Source organism: Quercus lobata, chromosome 9, assembly GCF_001633185.2.
Source record: "Quercus lobata isolate SW786 chromosome 9, ValleyOak3.0 Primary Assembly, whole genome shotgun sequence".
Taxonomy (NCBI): Eukaryota; Viridiplantae; Streptophyta; class Magnoliopsida; order Fagales; family Fagaceae; genus Quercus; species Quercus lobata.
Window position 1 is genome coordinate 1,852,634 of NC_044912.1, and position 21,574 is coordinate 1,874,207.

Here is a 21,574-nt window from a genome sequence, read left to right on the forward strand (position 1 = left end):
TAACCAAATGCCAATAAATGCTTTTAAACATTTAAACTGTGCAAAATACAGTGGTGGAATATTTTTTTTGTGGGGGGGGGGGGGGGGGGGAGGGGAAGGGGGCGCGCGAGAACTTACTTGAAATTAGCATTACACTTGAACATTTTCTTCAGAAGAATTGTAACCTTCGAGAGCTTACAAGAGGAAGAGGAGTTTACAATTGAAGATGATAAAGTATTACAAACAGGGAGGATTGCAACTGATAAAATTATCTTGATGTTTGTTTCTTCTGTTTTTCCCACATTTAAACATGAGTATGAGTGGCCTTAATAGAGTTGAAGTCTCCTCATCCAGAAGTCAAGAGTCTACTTTTTATTCTTTTGAAGGGGTCTACTTAAAGCCTTAAAGTAGAAAGGCTGTTGAAAGGCTTTTATTCTTTTGAAGGGGTGTCTAGTTTGAAGTGGAAAGGCATTTATAGCTAATGCTTTTTTACAAGGACCAGCAAAAACGTGTTTGGAACAATCAAATTTCGGAACCTTTCCAAGCTGTTACCTTCAACATCTTCCACCAACTTTCCCAAGCAATAAGCCAACAGCAATCTTTCCACTGCTTTTTTAGGGTCTGTTTGGTAAGAGGTTTTTAATAACGTTGTTATTATTTTGTGAAAATATATGTAGGTGAAAAAAAATGTAAAAATACATGTAATATTGTTTAAATAATGAAAACAATTGTTGTTTAAACAACAATAAGAAACACCCTCTAACATTCTGTACCAACATACCATCCCAATAACCTATTGGGTACGACTTAAACTTTTTTTTTTTTTTTTTTTTTTTTTCACTGAGATTTTTTCCACTCGCATATCTCCTTTTATTTTAGGTTAAATTATAAATTTAATACAAAGGTGTAAAAATTTTTGTTTATTTTAGCATAAGAACCTACTTTTTTTTTTCTTTTTTAATTTTAATTTTACATATTCACTTTTTCAAAATACCTCACATCAAATTATTTATTTTACACTACATTATATTAAAATATCAAATTTTTTTTTCATTTTTTAAATTGTTTTTTTCTTCACATATGACAATCATCATCCACTTTCTTCCTCTATTTTTGAGATACGTAAAGAAATAATAAAAAAACTAAATGTAGAGTTAATAGGATCAGTGTAAATTTACACACCGTAATAAATTTACAAATTTACATAGATATTTTTGGAGTTTGAATATGTAAAATTTATACTTTTTCTATTTTGCATTGTTTGATGTAAGAGCATTCACATCAGCTCGTCTAAAATATTCCGTCTATTTTACACCAAAAACCTACTTTTTCTATTTTACACTATCATTTTTACAAAACACCCACATCAATTCATCTATTCTATCACTTCTCTTATTTAAATAATCAATTTTCTTAATTATTTTATTATTTTTCACCTAACCCATTACCCGTTTTTTTATACGCGCTTTCTCTCTCTCTCTCTCTATCATATTTACCCATTTTCTGATTTCTTTCTCTCTCTCTTCTATCTCTCTATACCCATTTTCTGATTTCTTTCTCTCTACTCGGTCTCTCCCTCTCCATACCGACGCTTTCTCTTCTATCTCTCCATACCAATTTTCTTTCTGATTTCTTTCTCTCTCCACTCTCCACTCACGAGACTCTGTTCTAGAGTTTCTGTGAAACTCCTCTCTATTCCAAGATTTTCACTCCTCTCTAATCCAAACATTCTAAACTTTCGATCCAAGCAGGGAGCACGGCGCCGAGAAGAACTTTCGATCCACTCTCTCTGTCTCCGATCCAAGCACGGCGAGAAGAACGCCGATCCAAGCACGCCGATCCGCCACAAGCGCCGATCCACTCTCTCTGTCTCCGATCCAAGCACGGCGAGAAGAACGCCGATCCAAGCACTCCAATCCAAGCGCGCCGATCTGCCGAGAAGAACTCCGATCCACTCTCTCTGTCTCTGTTGGTGTGTCCGTGTGTGGGTATGTTTGGTTTTGTGGTGTTTTTGGGTGATTTTGTTATTGATTTTGTGGTTGATTTTTGATTTTGATTGTGGGAGTGTGTGTATAAGAGGAAGAAGCAGTTGATGATGATGGTGGTGTTGGTTGTGCAGATGGAGAAGAGAGAGAAAAAAACGAGCAAAATTAGAAATTATTATAATAATGTATAGACGAGCTACAGTAACCGTGTATATATGCACGGTTACTGTAACTCATGGAAATTTTTAGATGATTTTACACAGGTTTACATGAGCTGATGGGGGAGGTTTTTTGGCCAAAATGTGTAAAATGAGTAGGTTTTTGTATTATAGAAGACTATCCATCCACTGATGTGGATGCTCTAAATGTTTTAACTTCGGCTAAAATTCAATTCATTCCGCAATGCCCGAGGGAACTCTAATGTACCAAGTTGAAGCTGAAGCCCAAAGATGAAGATTGATTTGAGCCAATTTCCAGTCTTAGTATGCACTGCTCAAGCACAAGGAGCAACACCAACCACTTGAAGGTTATGGCGTTATGCTATGGACTCAGAAATTTCCACGGCAGCAGACTCATCAAAACGACCCTCCTAACGCAAGCTTTTCTGTGACTTGATGATGCTCTCATTCTATTGCAAAATTTCTTGAATATCTGAACACTCCACCTTCGTTTTGAAGACATTTTCTTTAGTTTACACAAGATTTTTTTTTTATTCATCCGTGCCACACACATGCATAACATTGGTTGTAATATAAAGATAACGAGAGATCCAGTCAATTAAATTGTCCACATGAACAATCATTTGTGGCAAAGATCCTCCCATACCTCTCACTAGTGATCTCCACAAGAGCATGATCCATTATAGAAATGATGAAATTGGTTAGAATCTCTAGCAAGTCGCAACAATCTCCCTTCATTCTTAACAATCAGGATACGGGTTCCTGAGGTGTGATAATTAGCCCAGGAGTAATGGCCAGTTTCTCACTGTGACTAAGACCCATTTCTTCCTTGATGTGATCATTCACATTTTGCATAACCATGCTTGTGTCTGGCACATTTTGCATAACCATACTTCTTATCATTCTTCCACAGTGCTGACTCGTAAATGAAAGCATCTCCAAACCCCATTAGCCCTCATTCTTCATATTTTGCAGAGTAAATTTTCTTCTTATCATTCTTCCACAGTGCTTACTCGTATTTCTTGCTGTCAAAAGAAAGCAACTCACCCAAGGTTTCTATATAAAGCCATTCATGTCACCTAAGTGCAATAATTGGATGTATATTCTAATTGTTGAGAAGTCAACATCAATCATTGTGATACATGCGTGCCATATATAAGAACCTTTCACAATTTTAAACATTTGTCGAAATCAATGAACACGCAATATTATCAAACACAAACGCAACAATTTTTCCTATAATACTAAGATAAGGAGAGTATATATATACAGTGCGAATACTAATATAGATGATACAGTGGTTCAACCTAACAGGTTATATGAAAAACCCTTATTAGGGCAACCTTCACTATATTAAGTTAATTGTATTACAATGTACCAAATGTAGGGTATTTATAAGTGGTTAAACAATATCGATTAAGCATACACTAGCCCATGGTTACTAGACATGTAGTACAAGTAAAATACTTAGATTGTGCTTGATATGCTTAACCAATACAATTAAAATTAAGGATGGGAGGCTGTCAAATTGTTATGTACTTAATTCTGCAAACCTTGATGCCTACTTGCTTAGAAAAATGGATTTTCATGTAAATTTTTCGTGGCTGTTTAACGTGTGCAGTGTTTATGTGCGTTGGATGGAACAAAAGATTATTGCTCTATTTCATCATTTCAATTAAGGATAATGCTTTGGTGAAGAATACTTGTGAGAGGTATGGTGGGAATTTTGCCAACAATTATTGTTCATGTGGACAATCTAAATTGAATGAATCTCTCGTTATCTTTATATTACAACTAAAATTATACATGTGCATGCACGGATGCTTGCTGAATGCTAATAATGGACACTCTGTCCAAAAAATAATTAATTCATGTCATTATAAATTATAAATTACTAGTCGCTTATCCATGTTATGCACGGGAACTTACCTATTTGTGAGATAGATTAAAATAATTTCATAAAAAATTTAAGAAACTACATCATTGCATGAGTTGCTCTTGTATGACTTTAATTTGTGTTATAATTTGATGAAGAAGCCTTTGCTTGAACGTGCAATAGCTTACAAAAAATTTGTTAGACAATTTTAGATACTACAAAAAAATAACTCAAAAATTAAGATATTAAAACTTCTGAAAAATCAAAAAATATTAAAGCCTTTGCTTGAACATGCAATAGCTTACAAAAAATTTGTTAGACAATTTTAGATACTATAAAAAAATAACTCAAAAATTCAGATATTAAAACTTTTAAAAAACCAAAAAATATTAAAGAATTAGATGATTCACTGCTTAGAAATTATTGAAACAAAACAAAATATATATGACTAAATAATAGAGAAATATAAGAGAAAAATAGGTTACATTCAAAAGAATAATTGCAATTATTGCAAACTTTTTTATCTTGTAAAAAACGGCTAAAGAGAGTTTGGTGGTTCATGTATGAAAATTACTTTTTAAAAAATACATGAAAAACTATAATTTTTTTTAAAAAAAAAAAAACAAAGTAGGAGAAGAAAATAACATAAGAAGAGCTCGTACCTCTACTTGGCTTAAAAAAAAAAAACACACACACACACACACACATATATATATATATATATTGGGGTTTGCTTTACTTTTATAGTGTTCATGATTAACCTAGCAAATTGGAGATAAATTATCAATGTTTGAATTTGAGTTTAAGTTGAACTTATTAGAGAGATAGAGTTTCATTCATTGTTAACTTTGGATTAAACAAAAATAATTTTGTTGAAAAAAATTGATAATGATGAGTTTGAGTTTAAGTTGGACTTGTTAGAGAGATGGAGTTTCACTCCTTGTTAAGTTTGGACTAAGCAAAAATAATTTTATTTAAATAAAATGATAATTGTGGAAAATAGTTGCTTTTTAAATATATAAATATATATATATATATATATATATAAAGCAATAAGTTTTACTGGTGTAAACTCTAAACAACAAAAACAATCACAGGCGCAAAATCCAACCTACGTATTTCAAATATTCAACATGTTCACCAAAACCAAATGGAGTAACAAAAGAATTAAAAAAACGTAGGTTAAAAAAATAATAATAATGCAAATGACAAAAAAAAAAAGTACCAAGCTTAAGATGCGAGAGTTGAGGCAAAGAGTAATTCAATACCATAGCATCTAAAACAACTAAGGGTTTGTTTAAATATCGTTTATTTTACTGAAAACTGAAAACTGAAAACTTATTGCTGAAAACACTATAGTAAAATATTTTTTAAATGGCAAAACACTATTCACTTTGTGCCGTGGGTCTGCATTTTTCTTCATTTGTTTGCAACAGTTTTGTGGGTTCCATGCTTAAAACGCATGAACATTGCCTAATGTTGCAAAATGTGTTACCTAAACACATGCTAAATTAAACCAGGAAAAAAGAATACCATAGGTACTATATGGTTTGCATGGAGCCATGCATGATCTTTGAGCATGTTAGCAACAATCAGCCACACCAACTTCATTCTATGTCTAATTCTATTAGCAGTGGCAAAAGTAAAAGCCAAAAATAAAAAAACCTAAATAAAAATCTTTCAATTATCATGGTTTTTCATTCTTTTTCAGTTTGTACATTGTTGTTATATATATATATATATATATCTATTATTTATTTATTTATTTATAGTTGTAGGACGGTGGATAATTTGTTGAGTTGTAATCAGTTTTCAATTCTACTTTGGTTAACCTATTGGTTTCCAACTATTTTTAGGCAAAGTATGAGAATAATTTTTGGTTTCCAACTCTCTTTAGGCAATGTATGGGGTAAATAAAAATAAAAATAATTTTGTTTTAAAAAATAATATTGATGTGGCAAGTTCTGAAAAAGGTAAACAAAAATAATTTATTTAAATATATTTTATTTAAATATTATGTTGACGTTGAAAATTGTGAGAGGTTCAAAAGTTTTAGTTTCATATATATATATATATATATATATATAGACTAGCCTCTTAGCATGCGCGTGAGTACATGCTTAGAAGTTTTATTTTTATGAGGTAAAGATTAATAAATTACATCTATTATAATTTAGAAATATATATTTTTTTTATTTTTTAAACAAGTAAAAAGAATAAATTTTAGAGATAAGTAGTAAATATAATTTCTTTTTTAAATGAGAAGGAATCAGAAAAAAAATCCTAAATTTTAGGAGTTTTATTTTTTTGAATTCAAAATGAATTTGTTATTTAACATTTATGACTATTTATAAATGAAATTATCATTTATTAATAGAGGTATTTTTAAACCATATAAAAGTCCAGTTAAAAGAGGGAAATCATCTTATATATAGTATAGATATAGATAATGATGGAATTTTGGTCCATTGTTTATCCAACACAAAAGAGAACGTTTAAAAGAGGAAATGAACGAGAAAATTGATGAGAAATAAAATATAACCACGCTTTTTTTTTTTAATGCGCATTTTATAGATGATATATATAATAAATCAAAAGTTCCTATTTGATTTGATTAAGTAACGTACTACAATTTACAAGACAGATGCATCTGTTAATGTTTACAATTTCAATTGTTATCCAATAAATTGGGCAAAACCATTTTCTTCTTGTTCTACTCATCAATATCCTTTACGGCATCCTGCATCATAAGCATTAGAATAGAAAAGAGTCAGCATTGTGGAAGAATGATAAGTAGTATAAAAATTGACTAACTTCAGAATTTAAAATCGTTGGCAAGTGAAGCCATTCAAGTAATCCCACATCCTTATATACATCATTTAGACAAAATTATAAGAGCCCCATCTCCAAATTCTCACCCATATTTAACCTTAAAAAATCTTTTTTTTTTTTTTTTTTGTTTTACCTACCTAACTAACTACCTTTTAAATTAACTTAACAAAATGACAAACTCTGCCATTTCTCTATTTGATGGGCTAATGGGGTTTTTGATAGTATGGGTTTGGTTGGCATTGGAGATAGAGCAACATTGGAGCTCAGGGCTGGCTAGCTTGGGTTAGATTGTTGGTTTGGGTATATCCGAGAGGCATGTGTTTGTTGGAGATAGGAATAAGAAAGCCAGAGAAAAATACCATGGGTTAAATTTAGCTATCTAAGAGTCTAAAAGCAGTGTATTATTGAAGGAAAATATAATATAATGCCTTGGAGAGCTACAGTGGCTTTCTGGATTTAGAGAGCTACTGTAGCAGTTGGATTTTCTATAAAGCCTCAAGTGAGGTATGTAGAAAATGAAGAGGAAGAGCCTCAAGCATGGCTGTTGAAGATGCTGTAACGCCACACTAACTCAACCAAAATTTTGCCTCATTTCCAATTCTGGAGTCAGCAACATGAAGGTACCACCCATTATGCCACTACTTAATTAAGAGATAGTGAGACTATGAATTTTAGCCATGAGATAAGGGTCATTAGCATGATGGCTTGGGCACTTAAAATTCACTAGTTTTAGGCTGCGTTTGAATTGACTTCAAACTGATTCTGGAAATGATTTTCCGGAAAATTGGGTGTTTGGTTGTTACTTCAAATTCGGTCAAACTGAAAAGCATTTCCAGTTGACCGAAAATGAGAGCCAAAACAACGGAAAATCATTTCCGTTTTCATTTTCACTTCAAATGATTTCCGGCCTTGGAAAATAGAAGAGAGAGAGAGAGAAAGAGCAAGAAGATCGCCGACGTCGAAGCAAGAAGATCGCATTGGAGCAAGACGATCGCACCGCTCCGATCGTTCAAACCCACCCTTGTCGAACCCAATCACCGATCATCGAGATCGTCTCACCATTTCCGGACCACGCACAAAGAGAAAGATAGAGAGAGTAGAGAGATTGTCGCACCGCGAACCCACTCGCACCGACGAACCCCGACAAACCCACTCGCACCGACGAACCCACTCGCACCGATTCGTTCTCGTTCTCATTTGAAATTTTTGTAATAAAATTTGTTTGTGATTTTGATTTTTTACTTTCTCTCTTTGATCTCTGATTTTGTTGTTGTTGTTGTGGTGGCGTGGGTGGTGGTGTTTTGGTGGTTTTCCTATTATGTGGTGGTGGGTTTTGTGGAGGTGGTGGTGGAAAATAGCATTTTCAGAGTGTTACAAAACACATGAAATTATTTTCTAGAAAAATTTTCATAATACAACCAAACACTTGAAAATATTTTCCTTTCCGGAAAATAGCGTTTCTGGAAAATAAATATTTTCCAGAAAATATTTTACATGAACCAAATGCAGCCTTAGACACACATAATTTGCCAATGTGTTTGGCAATAAAGTTGTCTTATAAAAGTAAATAAATAAAGTTGCTTAGTTTTTTACACTGATATTAACCCTATTGGCAAAATGAGGGATTAGGACAGGAACCTTAAACATAATAGGTTACAAGAAAGAAATACTTTGCAAATTGCAATAGAGACATTACCTTAGCAAGCTGTGTCACATAAGCTGCAGCAATTGCTGTGACCAATAGTCCTAGACCAAGTGTCAATAGCTGACCATTTCCTCCAGGTAAACCAATCTCAGATTCTTCTTGCTGAAACATCACCAGATAGGGGGGAAAAATTCAATAGGCAGACAATCAAATTGAATCTAATGACAAATCATCCTCATTAGTAGAAGGTCGTGATCTAAAAGAATAGAAAATAAATTCAAGCACCAAAATTGGAAAATAATGAATGACTGATAACTTTGTGTATCAAAAGCCTAATACCAAACCAATTAACCCATCAAATGCCTTAAATCAATCTCAAAAGGCAATCAGTTTTAGTTAAAAATTGGTTGTTTAGACTGTGGCCATGCATTTCAAAGCTTCTACTGTGTGAAAGGCTCACACTTCTTAAAAACACACCCTCTGGTTTACCAACCCATTCTTTTATCTCATTTCACTATGATGCTAATAGGTTGAAGAAGTTAGAGCAGGATTTGTCAAAAGTTTTAAATGGTTGGATAAAGTATGACTGTTAGAGCGTGCACACACACACACGCGCACAGTGCACAAAAGTGCACGCACATACACACACACACACACTCACTTCTGGAGGTTGTTAGGATGAGTCTTCATGGACACATATGTTTACTTTTTAAGTAAAAAAGAACAGAGACAAAATGTAATATTCAAACAATTGGCACAATTACATATAAAGTTTGCAGCAAGAGGAACCAATTAAAAACTCACAATAATTGCCCGCCCAAATGCACCAGCACTCACATAAGCCCATGTTCCTGGAAGCATCCCCAACCAACTGCACACAAAATATTGTTGAAATTTGAATTAGAAAGCAGAAGATTGCAAGGGTTTTACAAAATCATATGAAACTTATATTGTCATTTATAAGTGATTAAGAGTTTTAAAAGTAAGTTCCCAAACATAATGTTAGCTTACAAACGTGTTGTCACACTACACATTCCCAATAGTGAGATTTTGGCAAGTGCATTATTGACTAATGTATGCCACTGCTTCAACAGAACTTAACTAAAGAGTTAATAGATTATCTTTATAGTATTACAAATTCTCTCCAGTTTTGGCTAGGTTACACACCAAATTTCCACATTTTTACCATAATCACAATCTGATTTGATAATTTTACTCATTCTACATTTTGAACCGGCAAAAATGAATAAATATTCAATTCAAATCTTGTTACTAATATTACTTGAAAGCAATTAGGAATGACAACTGGAGCCATGATCAAGCCAACAGTGACTAAGCCATGCATTACATAGACACATTTTTGCATTTTTACATTTTTTTTTTTTTTTTGCTAGTATAAATTAGTCAAAACAACATCTTGACCAATTGAAGCTAAAAGGTTAAATGATTTATAAGTTTTAAGTCAAATCATCTTGGGGAACTCAGATGCCCATAAAAATGGCAAACGATTTCCTATTAGAAAAACATCCAAAAAATGTCACCAAAAAGTGAAGCAAAAACATTTACAATAGACCAAAAACCATTAACCATGAGCAAATAGAATCAACAAGAAGCAAACCTTCCCAATACGTATGGTACAAACTTCACGGATGTCAATCCATATAGATAATTTCCCAAAGAAAATGGAAGTAAAGGGCTTAAACGAAGTAGGGTAACAACTCTGAAGCCATTTTCTCCAATTGCTTTGTCAATTGCTAGAAATTTTTTGTTTCCTTCGACCAGTTTAAGAATCCGCTCTCGAGCAAAGTATCTAGCAATTAAAAAGGCTGCACTTGCTGCCACCTGAAACAGGTTACTGATTTAGAAAACAAAGCTTAAGTAGATATTGTCATTTTGATCTTTCTAACTTGCAAAAGAAATTGACTCACTGTTCCACTGATGGAGACAATGATAGTGCCGATAAGAGAACCAAAAAGAAGACCAGCTGACATGGTCAAAGGAATGGCTGGAATCGCAAGTATCTAGGAACATAGCTATTCAAAGTCAGTATTAGCAGCTAACATATATATACATAGGAACACATGTATGTGTGTGTATAGCTTTGGAAATTGTTGGAACATGTTACAGCACCAATGTGAATGAGAATGCACAAGTTCGGGATAACAGCCCAAGGAAAACATTGGATTTCAGTCAAACATTGTCCTTAAATTTTTTTAAAAATAAATATTTTGATAAGTTATGCACACACCCAATGAGCCTTGAATGCACAATGTCACATTCCACTTTACTCTTATAAGGGGAGAAGATGCATTGGCAATATCACCCTTGAGTTTAGAGAACATGTAGACATCATGAAACTCTCAGTTTATGATGTGGAAAATAAAAATGCCTACCTATTTTACTTTAGAGACAAACATTACATTGCATTGACATTTACTAGCACGCAGATCTTGTGATAGGACAAACAAAGGAATTTGTATACGTGTGCTTGTGGCAGGTTACAGGTTAGGAAAATTTGTGGATCTTTAGAATTATGGAGGAAAAGGTCATGGATTTGTGTTAGGTATTAAAAGGTGCTTTGATGAGTTATTTGATGGCTATTTGGTAGAAGAAAGTATGTGAGGTTTTAGGGTTTTGATAGGCAATAGAAAAGGCTTGATTTTGGTTTGTAAGGAAGAATAAAAAGAGAGAATTTAATGGTGTTTAACAGCTGTATTAACAATACCCAGGAATGGTACCATCAGAAAGAGAGGAAGAAAAGATAGAAGAGAAAGGGAGAAAGTAAAACATGAAGGCGAACATGCCTCAATGCTCAAAACACTCAATATTTTTCTTTTAACCAACTTCATCTCTCTTTGGAGTAAATTGAACACCACATATGTTTAAAGACTCTTTCTTGTACTACTAGTGTTATTAGCACTCCTAGTTTAACTAGTAAACTAAAAACCTAAAAAACTAACTTGGACATAAAGAAAATGATACCTAAGATGATACTAAGGATCTCCTAGAAAATTATAGACCCAACTAAACTACCAGAATACCTTTAGTTTGCAGTGTTTGCAGAAATGACAATTTTGACACTTCATACAAAATTGACCATAACTTATTAAATTAGAAAACCTAACACCCGGACACATATAACTAGACCTTTAAAGCCACACAGCTTCACATATGGACCCCATAAAAAAATTCTTGAATCGGTGAATTCTCTAAGTAGTAATTTTTTTTTTTTTTTTTTTTTGATAGGTAATCAAAGATTTATTTCATAAAAAGGACATCATGTTCATGATGGTGAACAGTTAGTCCTTAAACTAATCTTCTATGGTTGCATCACATCTAGACTGCATATTTTTCACAGATATTACAATTTTACCACCGGCTAGAAAATTGACCATAACTTAATTAAGTTAAAAAACCTAACATTCAGACACATATAACTAGACCGTCAAAACCACAAAACTCCACATGTGGACCCCATAAAATAAGTCTTGAATTGGTGAATTTATCAAAAAGTAATAAATTAAACTTCTACGGTTGCATCACAACTAGACTATATTTTTTATCCATATTAAGGCTGAAATGTATTGCTGAAAATAAAATGCACTATACTCAAGAAAGAGTTCCAGGTGCATACTTCCAGTCCTGCATAAACCGCTACAAATAAAGCATATCCAGCTGGGCCATAACCTGTTCAATGAAAGAAGTTTATAAGATTAAGCTGAGAGTGCATTCTTTTATTATGATGAGCTAAACGCTATATTGCTCTCTAGATATACTCTGAAAATGCTGCTAGCATGGGCTAGGAAGAAACACAATTTAGGAGTTCAATGGCATCATAAATCAGGAAAGCAGTTGCTCCAATTCATAGAGCAGGCCCTCTCATCAAGATAAAGCAAGCACTTTCATTTTAAAAATAACTCCAACCAAATTCATACATGCAAAATTATATCCAATTTACACAAGATAAAACTACAACTTCAAAATTAGATTGCATGATTAGCACATGATTATAGATCACAGTATTATCACAACAAAAATATGGAAAAAGGTGTCTCAGCAGGTATGTAAGGCATGCAATAGGATGCACCAGCAGTATTAGAATGAAGTCAAGTGCTTCACATGTGAAAGCTTCCCATTTTGCGAAGTTGGCACCTGTTTCTGTAGGGTAATTCCACACTTTCTCCCTCTTCAAAGGACAAGTGCCCCATACAATGGAGGGAAAACATACACATCAGACTAGAGCTGGTTCCAAAGCTAACAGATGAAGTTAAGCAAAAGTGTGTCCCATTATAGAGCTTATTGGCAAGAAATTAAATTAAACATTCAGGGGATTCCCTTCCATTTGATATTTGACAACCTTGCAACTTGAAACTTATGCATCACAAACATGAACCATCTTTGAGAGACTGCACTTCCACAGCCAATAAGAAGGTATTATCTAGTAATGATAACCAACAGGATTAGATAGTGTTTTGAACATATAGGATCCTAAATAGGTCTTGAATTACAAAAAAAAAAAGCCATTGATATTCTTATACAAGAAAAAAAAAAATCCAATCCAAATTGACATAACAACATCAAAAGGGAATAGTATAGAATTCTAATTCCAATCAATTGAATCCACACAAGTTCTCAACAGAGTGGCAACATTCAGAGAATCCCAAATCAATGATACTAACAGAAATCAACAAAATCCAATCGAAATGGGCAACAACATTAAAAGGGTATAGTATAGAATTCTAATTCAATCAATGGAATCCACACAAGTCCTCAAAAAAGTGGCAACATTCAGTGAATCCCATATCAATGATGCCAACAGAAATCAACAAAATCCAATGCCGAATTGACAAAACACCTCAAAAAGGTACGAAATTTTCACACAATTACCTTCGATGAAAGTAGAAAATTGAGTCAAGAAGGCATTAATCTGGTCCTTGTAGACATACCCAACAGTGGAAAAGCCACCAACTACACCCACCAGCAAAACACCAGCCAAGATGGTACCTTTAATTGCAGTGTCACCTTCCAACTCCAACTCACCACCCTTTTCACCATCTCCTCCTCTCTTATCACCACCACCTCCACCACCACCAGCACCGCCTCTACTACCTTCTTCTTCACTCCTTGGATTGCTAAAGAACCACCTGAGACTCTGTGGGGCAGTGCTAGGGGCAGTACTTCTTTTCTGCTTCTTGGTCTGCTTTAGAGAAGAGCAAGGTGTGAGGAAGTGAAACCGCTTGTTGGGTCTGAAGCTGAAGAGAAATGTGGAGCTGAAGAGACATGGTGGTGGTGAAGGTTGTGGTGGCCTGAGAGTGAGGAGGGTGCGCATTTTAAGGATTGGGTGTGGTGTAGGATAAGGGGGCTTCTAGTTCTGGGAGGTGTTGAGGAAGTGCCATCTATTGATGAGAATTTGGGGAGTGTTTGTGTTTTTGTTCGACAGTTTGGGTTGGTTTGGATTTTGGATGAGTGACTGGGAATGGTTGATGAGAGGAAAAATTATTTTTGTTACTGTTAGATGTATGGAATTTTCGTGCTTTTTACACACGTGTAGCCGTATCAGCCAGTCAAAAAATAAAAAAGAAGTTGAAAGAATAGAAAAAGAAAAGTCTTTGGGTTCTGCTGCGGTGCAGGAAGTGCCAAGTTTGTGCCTTATTACCTTTGGATCGGAGTCAACACTCAAGAGTATGTGTATAACAATACTTATATATACAAAAAAAATTTCACTATTTCAATAATTGAGGTAGTGAGTTGTAATTGGTACTAAGGCTCTGTTTGGTTCCCGTAAAATATTTTCCAGCTGGAAATGCTATTTTTGGGAAAGGAAAATATTTTCAAGTGTTTGGTTGCATTATGAAAATTATTCTAGAAAATATTTTCATGTGTTTGGTAACATTCTGAAAATGCTATTTTCCACCACCACCCACACAAAACTGACCACCACACAACAGGAAAACCACCAAAACACCACCACAACAACAACAGAAATCAAAATCACAGAGAGAGAGAGAGAGAGAGAGAGAGAGAGAGAGAGAGAGAGAGAGAGGTTGGTGGGTTTCCGACGAAGTCGAAGGCTCTAGGTCGTCGGCGAAGTCGAAGGCTTGTGGGTCGAAGGCTCTGGGTCGAAGATCGGTGGGTTGAAGGCTCTGGCTCTAGGTCGAAGGCTCTGGGTTCATGGCGTGATCTGGGCTCTGGGTTCGCCGGCGAAGTTGAAGATTGGTTCGTGGGTTCGTGGCGCGAAGGCTCTGGGTCGCCGACGAAGTCGAAGGCTCGTGGGTCGTCGGCGATGGGCTCTCTCTTCTTCCTCTCTCTCTCTCTCTCTCTCTCTCTCTCTCTGTTTTTCGAAAAATGAGATTTGAAGGTAAAATAAAAAACGGAAATGATTTTTCACCCCAACATACGGTCAACTGAAAAGCATTTTCAGAAAATTTATTTTCCATATCCAACCAAACACCCGCATTTACGGAAAAGAATTTCCGGAAGTGATTTGAAGCCAAAACAAACACAGTCTAAGTCAAAATGATGTTAATAGTAATTTTATGTAAAATGATGATCTACCACCTAAAATGTTGCAAAATTTGTTGTCTATAATTAGTAGATGGTAAAATTTGTTATGCCTACAATTAGTGAATAGGTATATGATATACTTCCTAATTACAGGGATGAACTTGATAAAATCTCTCTCATATATTTATATACATGCGTAAATTGCACCAATTGCCTTCCTTGAGGTTTCAAGAAATATATTAGAATTCTCTTTTATTATATAAAATGACATTTTATTTTATCTTTTGAAATTTTATTATTATGTAATTGGTGACTAAGCATAACTTTGAGATTATATTGGTTGAGAATTTAATTTTAAGTATAAACACTTTAAATTTATTTGGTCATAAGAGGTTACTTGCTGTATAAAATAATAAATCAAAATATCAAGGGATAGAATGTCATTTATAAAAATAAGGGGTTGACCTTTCGCCCAACTTTGTAGAAGGACTATATACGAGATGTGACTTGATGATAGAAGTCTTTGCCTTAGTATCCAAAGAGGAGTGGTTTAAGCGATAGTTCTAGTAAAGTCTATGTAGTACATGTGGTATTACTCATCGCCGTCAAGTGGCGTGAGATCGATGAGTCCACACTAGAGACTCTCTTTTTTATTTAGAGAAAAAAAAAAAAAAAAACTTTGAAGGAGGTTATTGCAATTTTCCCCATATATATATATATATATATATATATACACATATACATATATCCTATTTAGAATTCATTGTAAAAAAAAGAAAAAAAGAAAAGAAAAAAGAAACAATACATCACAAATATGAGTTAAACCCGCTACCATAGTACCATTTTCCATCATTTGCTAAACTGAACCCATGTCACATGAGGATTTGATATGATGCTATAGTTTAGCGTAATTAATTACAATTGTGTCGGATCTAAATCCATCACGCAAAACCCCTTTTGAGTCTCTTTTGTGTGCCTTTTTCGAATGGAAAGAGACAAGAAAAGAATAAAGGAGGAGGGTAGAGTGAAAAATAACTAAAATTGACTAAATTTTATTACTATATTTCGGTCACCTTCTCCTCTCATCTCCTCGCCATCCCTTCCAAACATAAACTTAGTCATGCAAGGGCACGACTCCAACATTCTCATATCTACTGAATTCCAAGGTCCAGATGCTCCGGAGTCCAGACCATCTCTGCATGTAAGCATAGGCTGGGTAGCTAATTGCCTAATTGTCCTGGCATTACTTTGAAGAATCTGCATGGCTTTCAGAGTTTAGGGTGCTTTAATTTTCAATGCTTCATTAGTTTGTTTACTAATCTGCCTTGTTTACCTCCAACAACTTCGCCTTTGTAAATTGTAATCTAAAACTAATGCTCGCCCTCCACACTAGCTGCCTCCAAATTGTTAGACATGGTAACATGTCAGATCCGAATATAATTGTTAGAGATATATATTAAACATATATTAGCCCAATGTAATAGGCCCAAACCCAGTCCTACTTGTACTAGTAGTCTAGGGTTTAGTCGCCTATATATACTCATGTTAGGGTTCATTGTAACACATGAGGTTATTGTACTACACTCTTATACAATAAAGATGTAGCCCTTAAGGGATTCCTCTATGGATGTAGGCCAACAAGGCTGAACCACGTAACCCTTGTGTTCTCAGTGTTCCTATTCTATGCTTCCCTTCCGCATCCACTCTAGCATACACAACATGGTATAACATTTCACGTTGCTAATATAATACTAATATTTAACATGGTATCAGAGCCAAACTTCGTTCTTGGCATCAAACAAACATCTCTACACAGCAAAGAAGATTCACACATGCATATCACCATCTGAAGTCACACATATTTCTCTGCTGAATCTAGACTCCACGGCATCTTGCAGCCACCATGGCTCTGTGCTTTGTCAAAATCCAACAAATTCAAGCAAACCCGTGACATCAATCTCAGATCTGTGCAAATCCAAGCTAAGCCTGATGAAACCAACCACACAGACGTTCCCCATGGCCTCTAGCGAGAAAAACCTAGAAGTCCGGTCTCCACTGAACACTGCACATGCCACCACACGCTAGCCCAGTTTCTACTGACTTCTCCACACGCCGCCGTTGATTTCACAGGGTTAGATCCTCCTATGGTTACATGCGCCGCCATGACGGCCTCGTAGCTCGCCGATCTGCCAAACCACCAAAGTCCGAGCATCAATCTCCCTCGCACGCGCTTGCATGCGCCGGTGGAATAGTCACACGTGCCGAAGAGCTACTGTTGATGTCATCTGACATCACTGATCCACATCAGCATGCCACGCACGCCCTAGTCCACGTCATCAGCCATGTCCACAGTGTCGCCTCGTCAGCACCATGTCACCTAGCTGACCGATTGACCTGGCCGACCCGACCCGGACCACCCGAATCTGACCCGTGAGCACTGACTGTTGACTTGACCAGGATCCGTTGACTTTGACTTTTTGCGTTGACCTTTGACCAAAAGTCAAAATTTCCGAAAGGGTCTATCTTGCTCAGTTTTTCATGTAGATTCCGATTTTGGGTTCCGTTTCTACATTTGAGACTCCGAAATCAGTCAATTGGCACATTCTTCATTATGTGATTTCTTCAAAAGGCATTCTTCACGGCACCTCCAAGTGATCTTCTCATGCTTATCCAACCTCAAGCCTTTATCGAGCTTCCGCCTTGAGTTTAAGGGAGGGTATTAGAGATATATATTAAACATATATTAGCCCAATGTAATAGGCCCAAGCCCAATCCTACTTGTACTAGTAGTCTAGGGTTTAGTCGCCTATATATACTCATGTTAGAGTTCATTGTAATACAGGAGGTTATTATACTACACTCTTAAACAATAAAGATGTAGCTCTTAAGGGATTTCTCCATGGATGTAGGCCGACAAGGTTGAACCACGTAACTCTCGTGTTCTCGATGTTCCTATTCTATGCTTCCCCTTTCACATCCACTCTAGCATACACAACATGGTATAACACTTCACGTTGTTAATATAATACTAATATTTAACAATAATCAAACCCAACCCTAGTCCATCAAGCCTTTAAAGCCCATTCCAAGAGGGATCGGGTCAACCCACTTATCCACCATTTTAGCACCCCCTAGACAATGTCCAATTTAAGCCCAATGGTCAACCCAACCCCACCAGACCCAAAGCCCAAATCTAATTTCCTAAGACCAAATGGACCAACTCAAAAGTCCTACTCCTACTAATCTAGTCCATCGACAATGTAGCATTTTAAGGGCTTGGATATCATGGTCACTAATGAGGAGGACTGGAACACTAGAGAAGGTGCCGCACTTTTTTCATTCACTTCAAACTTCAAAGCCTCAAAGATTTGAAATTGCATTGGTGGAGACTTGAAGAAGATCTACTCCCTCATGTAGCTGCTCTGACTCATTTAGCACGTCTTTCACCTACTAATGCCCATGTTGGGAATCAGCTATGTTTCAGTAAAGGCTTTCCTGAGGATTCATAATTTTCCTCGTTTATCCTAAGGGTTGGCTTAGTAGTTCTTGAGGTTTTATAATATTCATGAGATCCTATTTTGAAACTTCTTGTCAGCATCTTGGGGCTACTCTCGCCAACATCTTAAGGTCACTTCCATGAGATTCCTCCCTGTAATAACTTGATGTATAAGGGATGGAGGAACTATATACACTTGAGGGAGTAGTTAGATACTCAAAAAGGTTTGAATACCTTTATTTGTCAATATATATATATATATTTGCTTGTTTGAATGACATAATAATAGAAAAAGGGGTGATGCCCAATATCAAATCGGTATATATTGACAGCTGCATGGAGTTAATGACAATGCCTAAGGGCATTGAATACCTTAAAATCTTCAACAACTAGATTTGGAATTAGTCTCCATAGAACTTCAAAATTGCACTGAAGGAGAAGGAAGTTTGGATTCTCCAAAGTTGCACTACATCTGGTAGTCATTCAAAATGCTTCATGAAGGTAGTAGCTTCTCAATCCTATTAGTTTTTATTTTTCTTTTATCTTTAAGTGAATGGTTATTGCATTCATTTTTTATCTTTATCTTAAAAATTTAAAAAAAAAAAAAAAAAAACTTTGCATCATTAAAAGCTATTAACTAACAAATTTACTTATATCTACAACACGCTTAATTTATGTTATTAGCATTGTCTTCTTAAAGATTGTTGGATTGAAAAGAATGAATAGTTACAACTAATCTTCTGTTTTTGTAAAGGCTTAAGTTTTGGATGTAATGATTTGTGACATGATAAATAAGTTTGATAACGTTGGGACAAAAGCTCAAAGCTAATTGACTAATTGAATTAAAAAGAATGAATAATTACAACTAATCCTCTGTTTTTATACTCTGATACAAAGAGGAGGGAAGATAAAAAAACTAACTAATCTAGCCAAAAAATTAATAGAAAGTCAATTACTAACTATCTCAGAATACACTTGTACAATAGTGATCACGTAGTTAGCTCATGACTTGAAGACTTTAACACCATAGAGTTAATTGTACTTTGCAATCTAGTACGACAAGTGTGTTTTAGTGTTTGTTTCTCAAACCCACACCAAGGAATATTCTAAAACAAGATTAAAGCATTCATAGATCCAAAATATTTTCATAATTCATAAAAGATGAATCGTTGTTAGGTAAGGCTTGGTTAATTAATTAACATCCAAGATGTATACTGTAATGAATAAGCTATAGCCAAGAGCTTTGTAGCTTAATTGACACCTCTCTATGCATAAAGTGCTTGGAGATGTAGGAGGAAAATGATTTGAATTGTGGGGTTAGCAGAATATTGTAACTATCTCGAAAGCAATTGTTGACTACAGCTTAGCTTTATGAGCCATAAAGTATGTTACATGAATTGTTTGCTTCATTAAAAAGAAACGGAAAAATAAAAGAGATCCAAAGTCAATGATGACTACATCTCATCTTCTAACATATATGAAAAAAAAAAAATATATATATATCTTGGATGTTAATTGTTAGTACATTTTAAATTAAATATGTTAAAACTCAAAATAACTGAAAATGAATAAAGAGATGAGTTATAATAAAAGTTGTTAAAGAAAGAGTTGTTAAAGAAAGAGTTGTTAAAGAAAGAGTTACTTGTATGTAACTTAGATTAAATAAATTAAGAGAAGTTTTCTAAATTAATAAATAACATGTAGGTTATGTGAAGGGTTGGAAGACTATATATACGGCTATGCTATGGACTAATCTCATATCAAGAGTGAATGAAGAAAATAGTTAAAAGCAAAGTGTATTGTGTGAGAGAGTGAATTCTATAATATTCCTAAATACTTAAGAAATTTCGGGCCAAAGAAAGGTGTTCTTCTGGTGGAGCTTTGGGTTTGAACACTTTGTGCAGAAGTTGTTCTAGCCATACAACATTTGTTGGGCTGTTGTATCCTGGGGGAGACAAGTCAGAGAAGGTCTGCACCGGTTACAAAGATTAGCCAACCAAGGGCTTGAATCTCCTTAAAGAGAGCGAGTGCCGCGCCTCAGTCCAAATAGTGTTGTGTAATTTTTCTCATTGAATTAATAATATTCAGAAGTACTATTCAGTTTCTCATTGTGTTATTTCCATTATTATTGTGTTTGCACCAACATTAATTAAGGAAGTCTTACCTGACTCATATTAAATAAGCTACACCCTTTTTGAGAGAGTGAATAGCTTCATGCGTTATACTTCCTCCTATAATTCATAGCATCCACTCTATTTCACTTCATTTTAGCAGTCCACATTCTTAGAGAATAAGAACGAAATGGAATATGATTAGAACGGATGGGAACCTCAAAATCCAGCAACAGGGCTAGAGTGTTCAGCTTTCGGGTATGGTGTACATGTTTTATTGCATTTGTTACATGATTACATATGCTAATGATGTAAGACAGAGCCAAAGTTTAATTGCAAAGTATTTGGGATACATCCATGCTTAAAATTTTGATTTTATTTACTTAGTTGTTATCAGAGCAATCTCTCTATTTTCATTAGCTATATATATTTTTAAATATCATCTGATGTTATGGACTACTCATGTTACTGAACTATCACATTTAAGGTTTGCTCTCCTGTTTAAGCTTAGATGATTGGTATATTTCACTTTACTTCAGAAATACCCATTCAATATAATTTTACATTTGCTAAATCCATGAAGATATAATGGATTGGGTTGAAGTTTCCCTAGTGAACAACCTTTTTATACATACTAGTGAAGGAAAAATAAAAGTCCTATGTAAAGGAAAAATAAAAGAATTTGAGGAAGTAACATAGCATATTTGGGTCCAAACACATTTTAACCTTTCAGTTTAAGTGGTACTTCTATATCTTATAATAAGGTTTCTGAAACAATAAAAATAAATTGGTCCCTCATTAAAACTGTACTCTATTCTAATAATGAATCAAGAAAAATTACAAAACAGATCCATTTAACTTAGTCTTGTTAATGGTTTAATTTCAACTTGAACTACTCCTTTATGCAAAAATTTATATTTTTGATGGTGTGCTTTAATAGATTTGTAATTGTTTGTTAAAGACAGCT

At 34.7% G+C, this 21,574-nt stretch overlaps 1 protein-coding gene across 1 annotated transcript; it reads right to left on the reverse strand.

Moving 5' to 3' along the window:
* Positions 1-6,601: 6,601 nt before the first annotated feature.
* Positions 6,602-13,961, reverse strand: LOC115960927 (TVP38/TMEM64 family membrane protein slr0305-like). Its single transcript, XM_031079961.1, has 7 exons — positions 13,384-13,961; positions 12,131-12,183; positions 10,425-10,517; positions 10,115-10,338; positions 9,301-9,367; positions 8,548-8,658; positions 6,602-6,759 (listed from the first exon to the last, which is right to left on the reverse strand). Exons 1-7 carry the CDS (start codon positions 13,823-13,825, stop codon positions 6,733-6,735), a joined length of 1,017 nt encoding a protein of 338 aa, XP_030935821.1. The 5' UTR covers positions 13,826-13,961; the 3' UTR covers positions 6,602-6,732.
* Positions 13,962-21,574: the final 7,613 nt, after the last annotated feature.

Coding starts and splice junctions, on each gene's coding strand:
- LOC115960927 (XM_031079961.1), bottom strand. CDS start 13,825: ATGCGCACCCTCCTCACTCTCAGGCCACCACAACCTTCACCACCACCA. Junction 10,518..12,130: donor CGGTTTATGCAGGACTGGAA/GTATGCACCTGG, acceptor CTATGTTCCTAG/ATACTTGCGATTCCAGCCAT. Junction 10,339..10,424: donor TTGTCTCCATCAGTGGAACA/GTGAGTCAATTT, acceptor AACCTGTTTCAG/GTGGCAGCAAGTGCAGCCTT.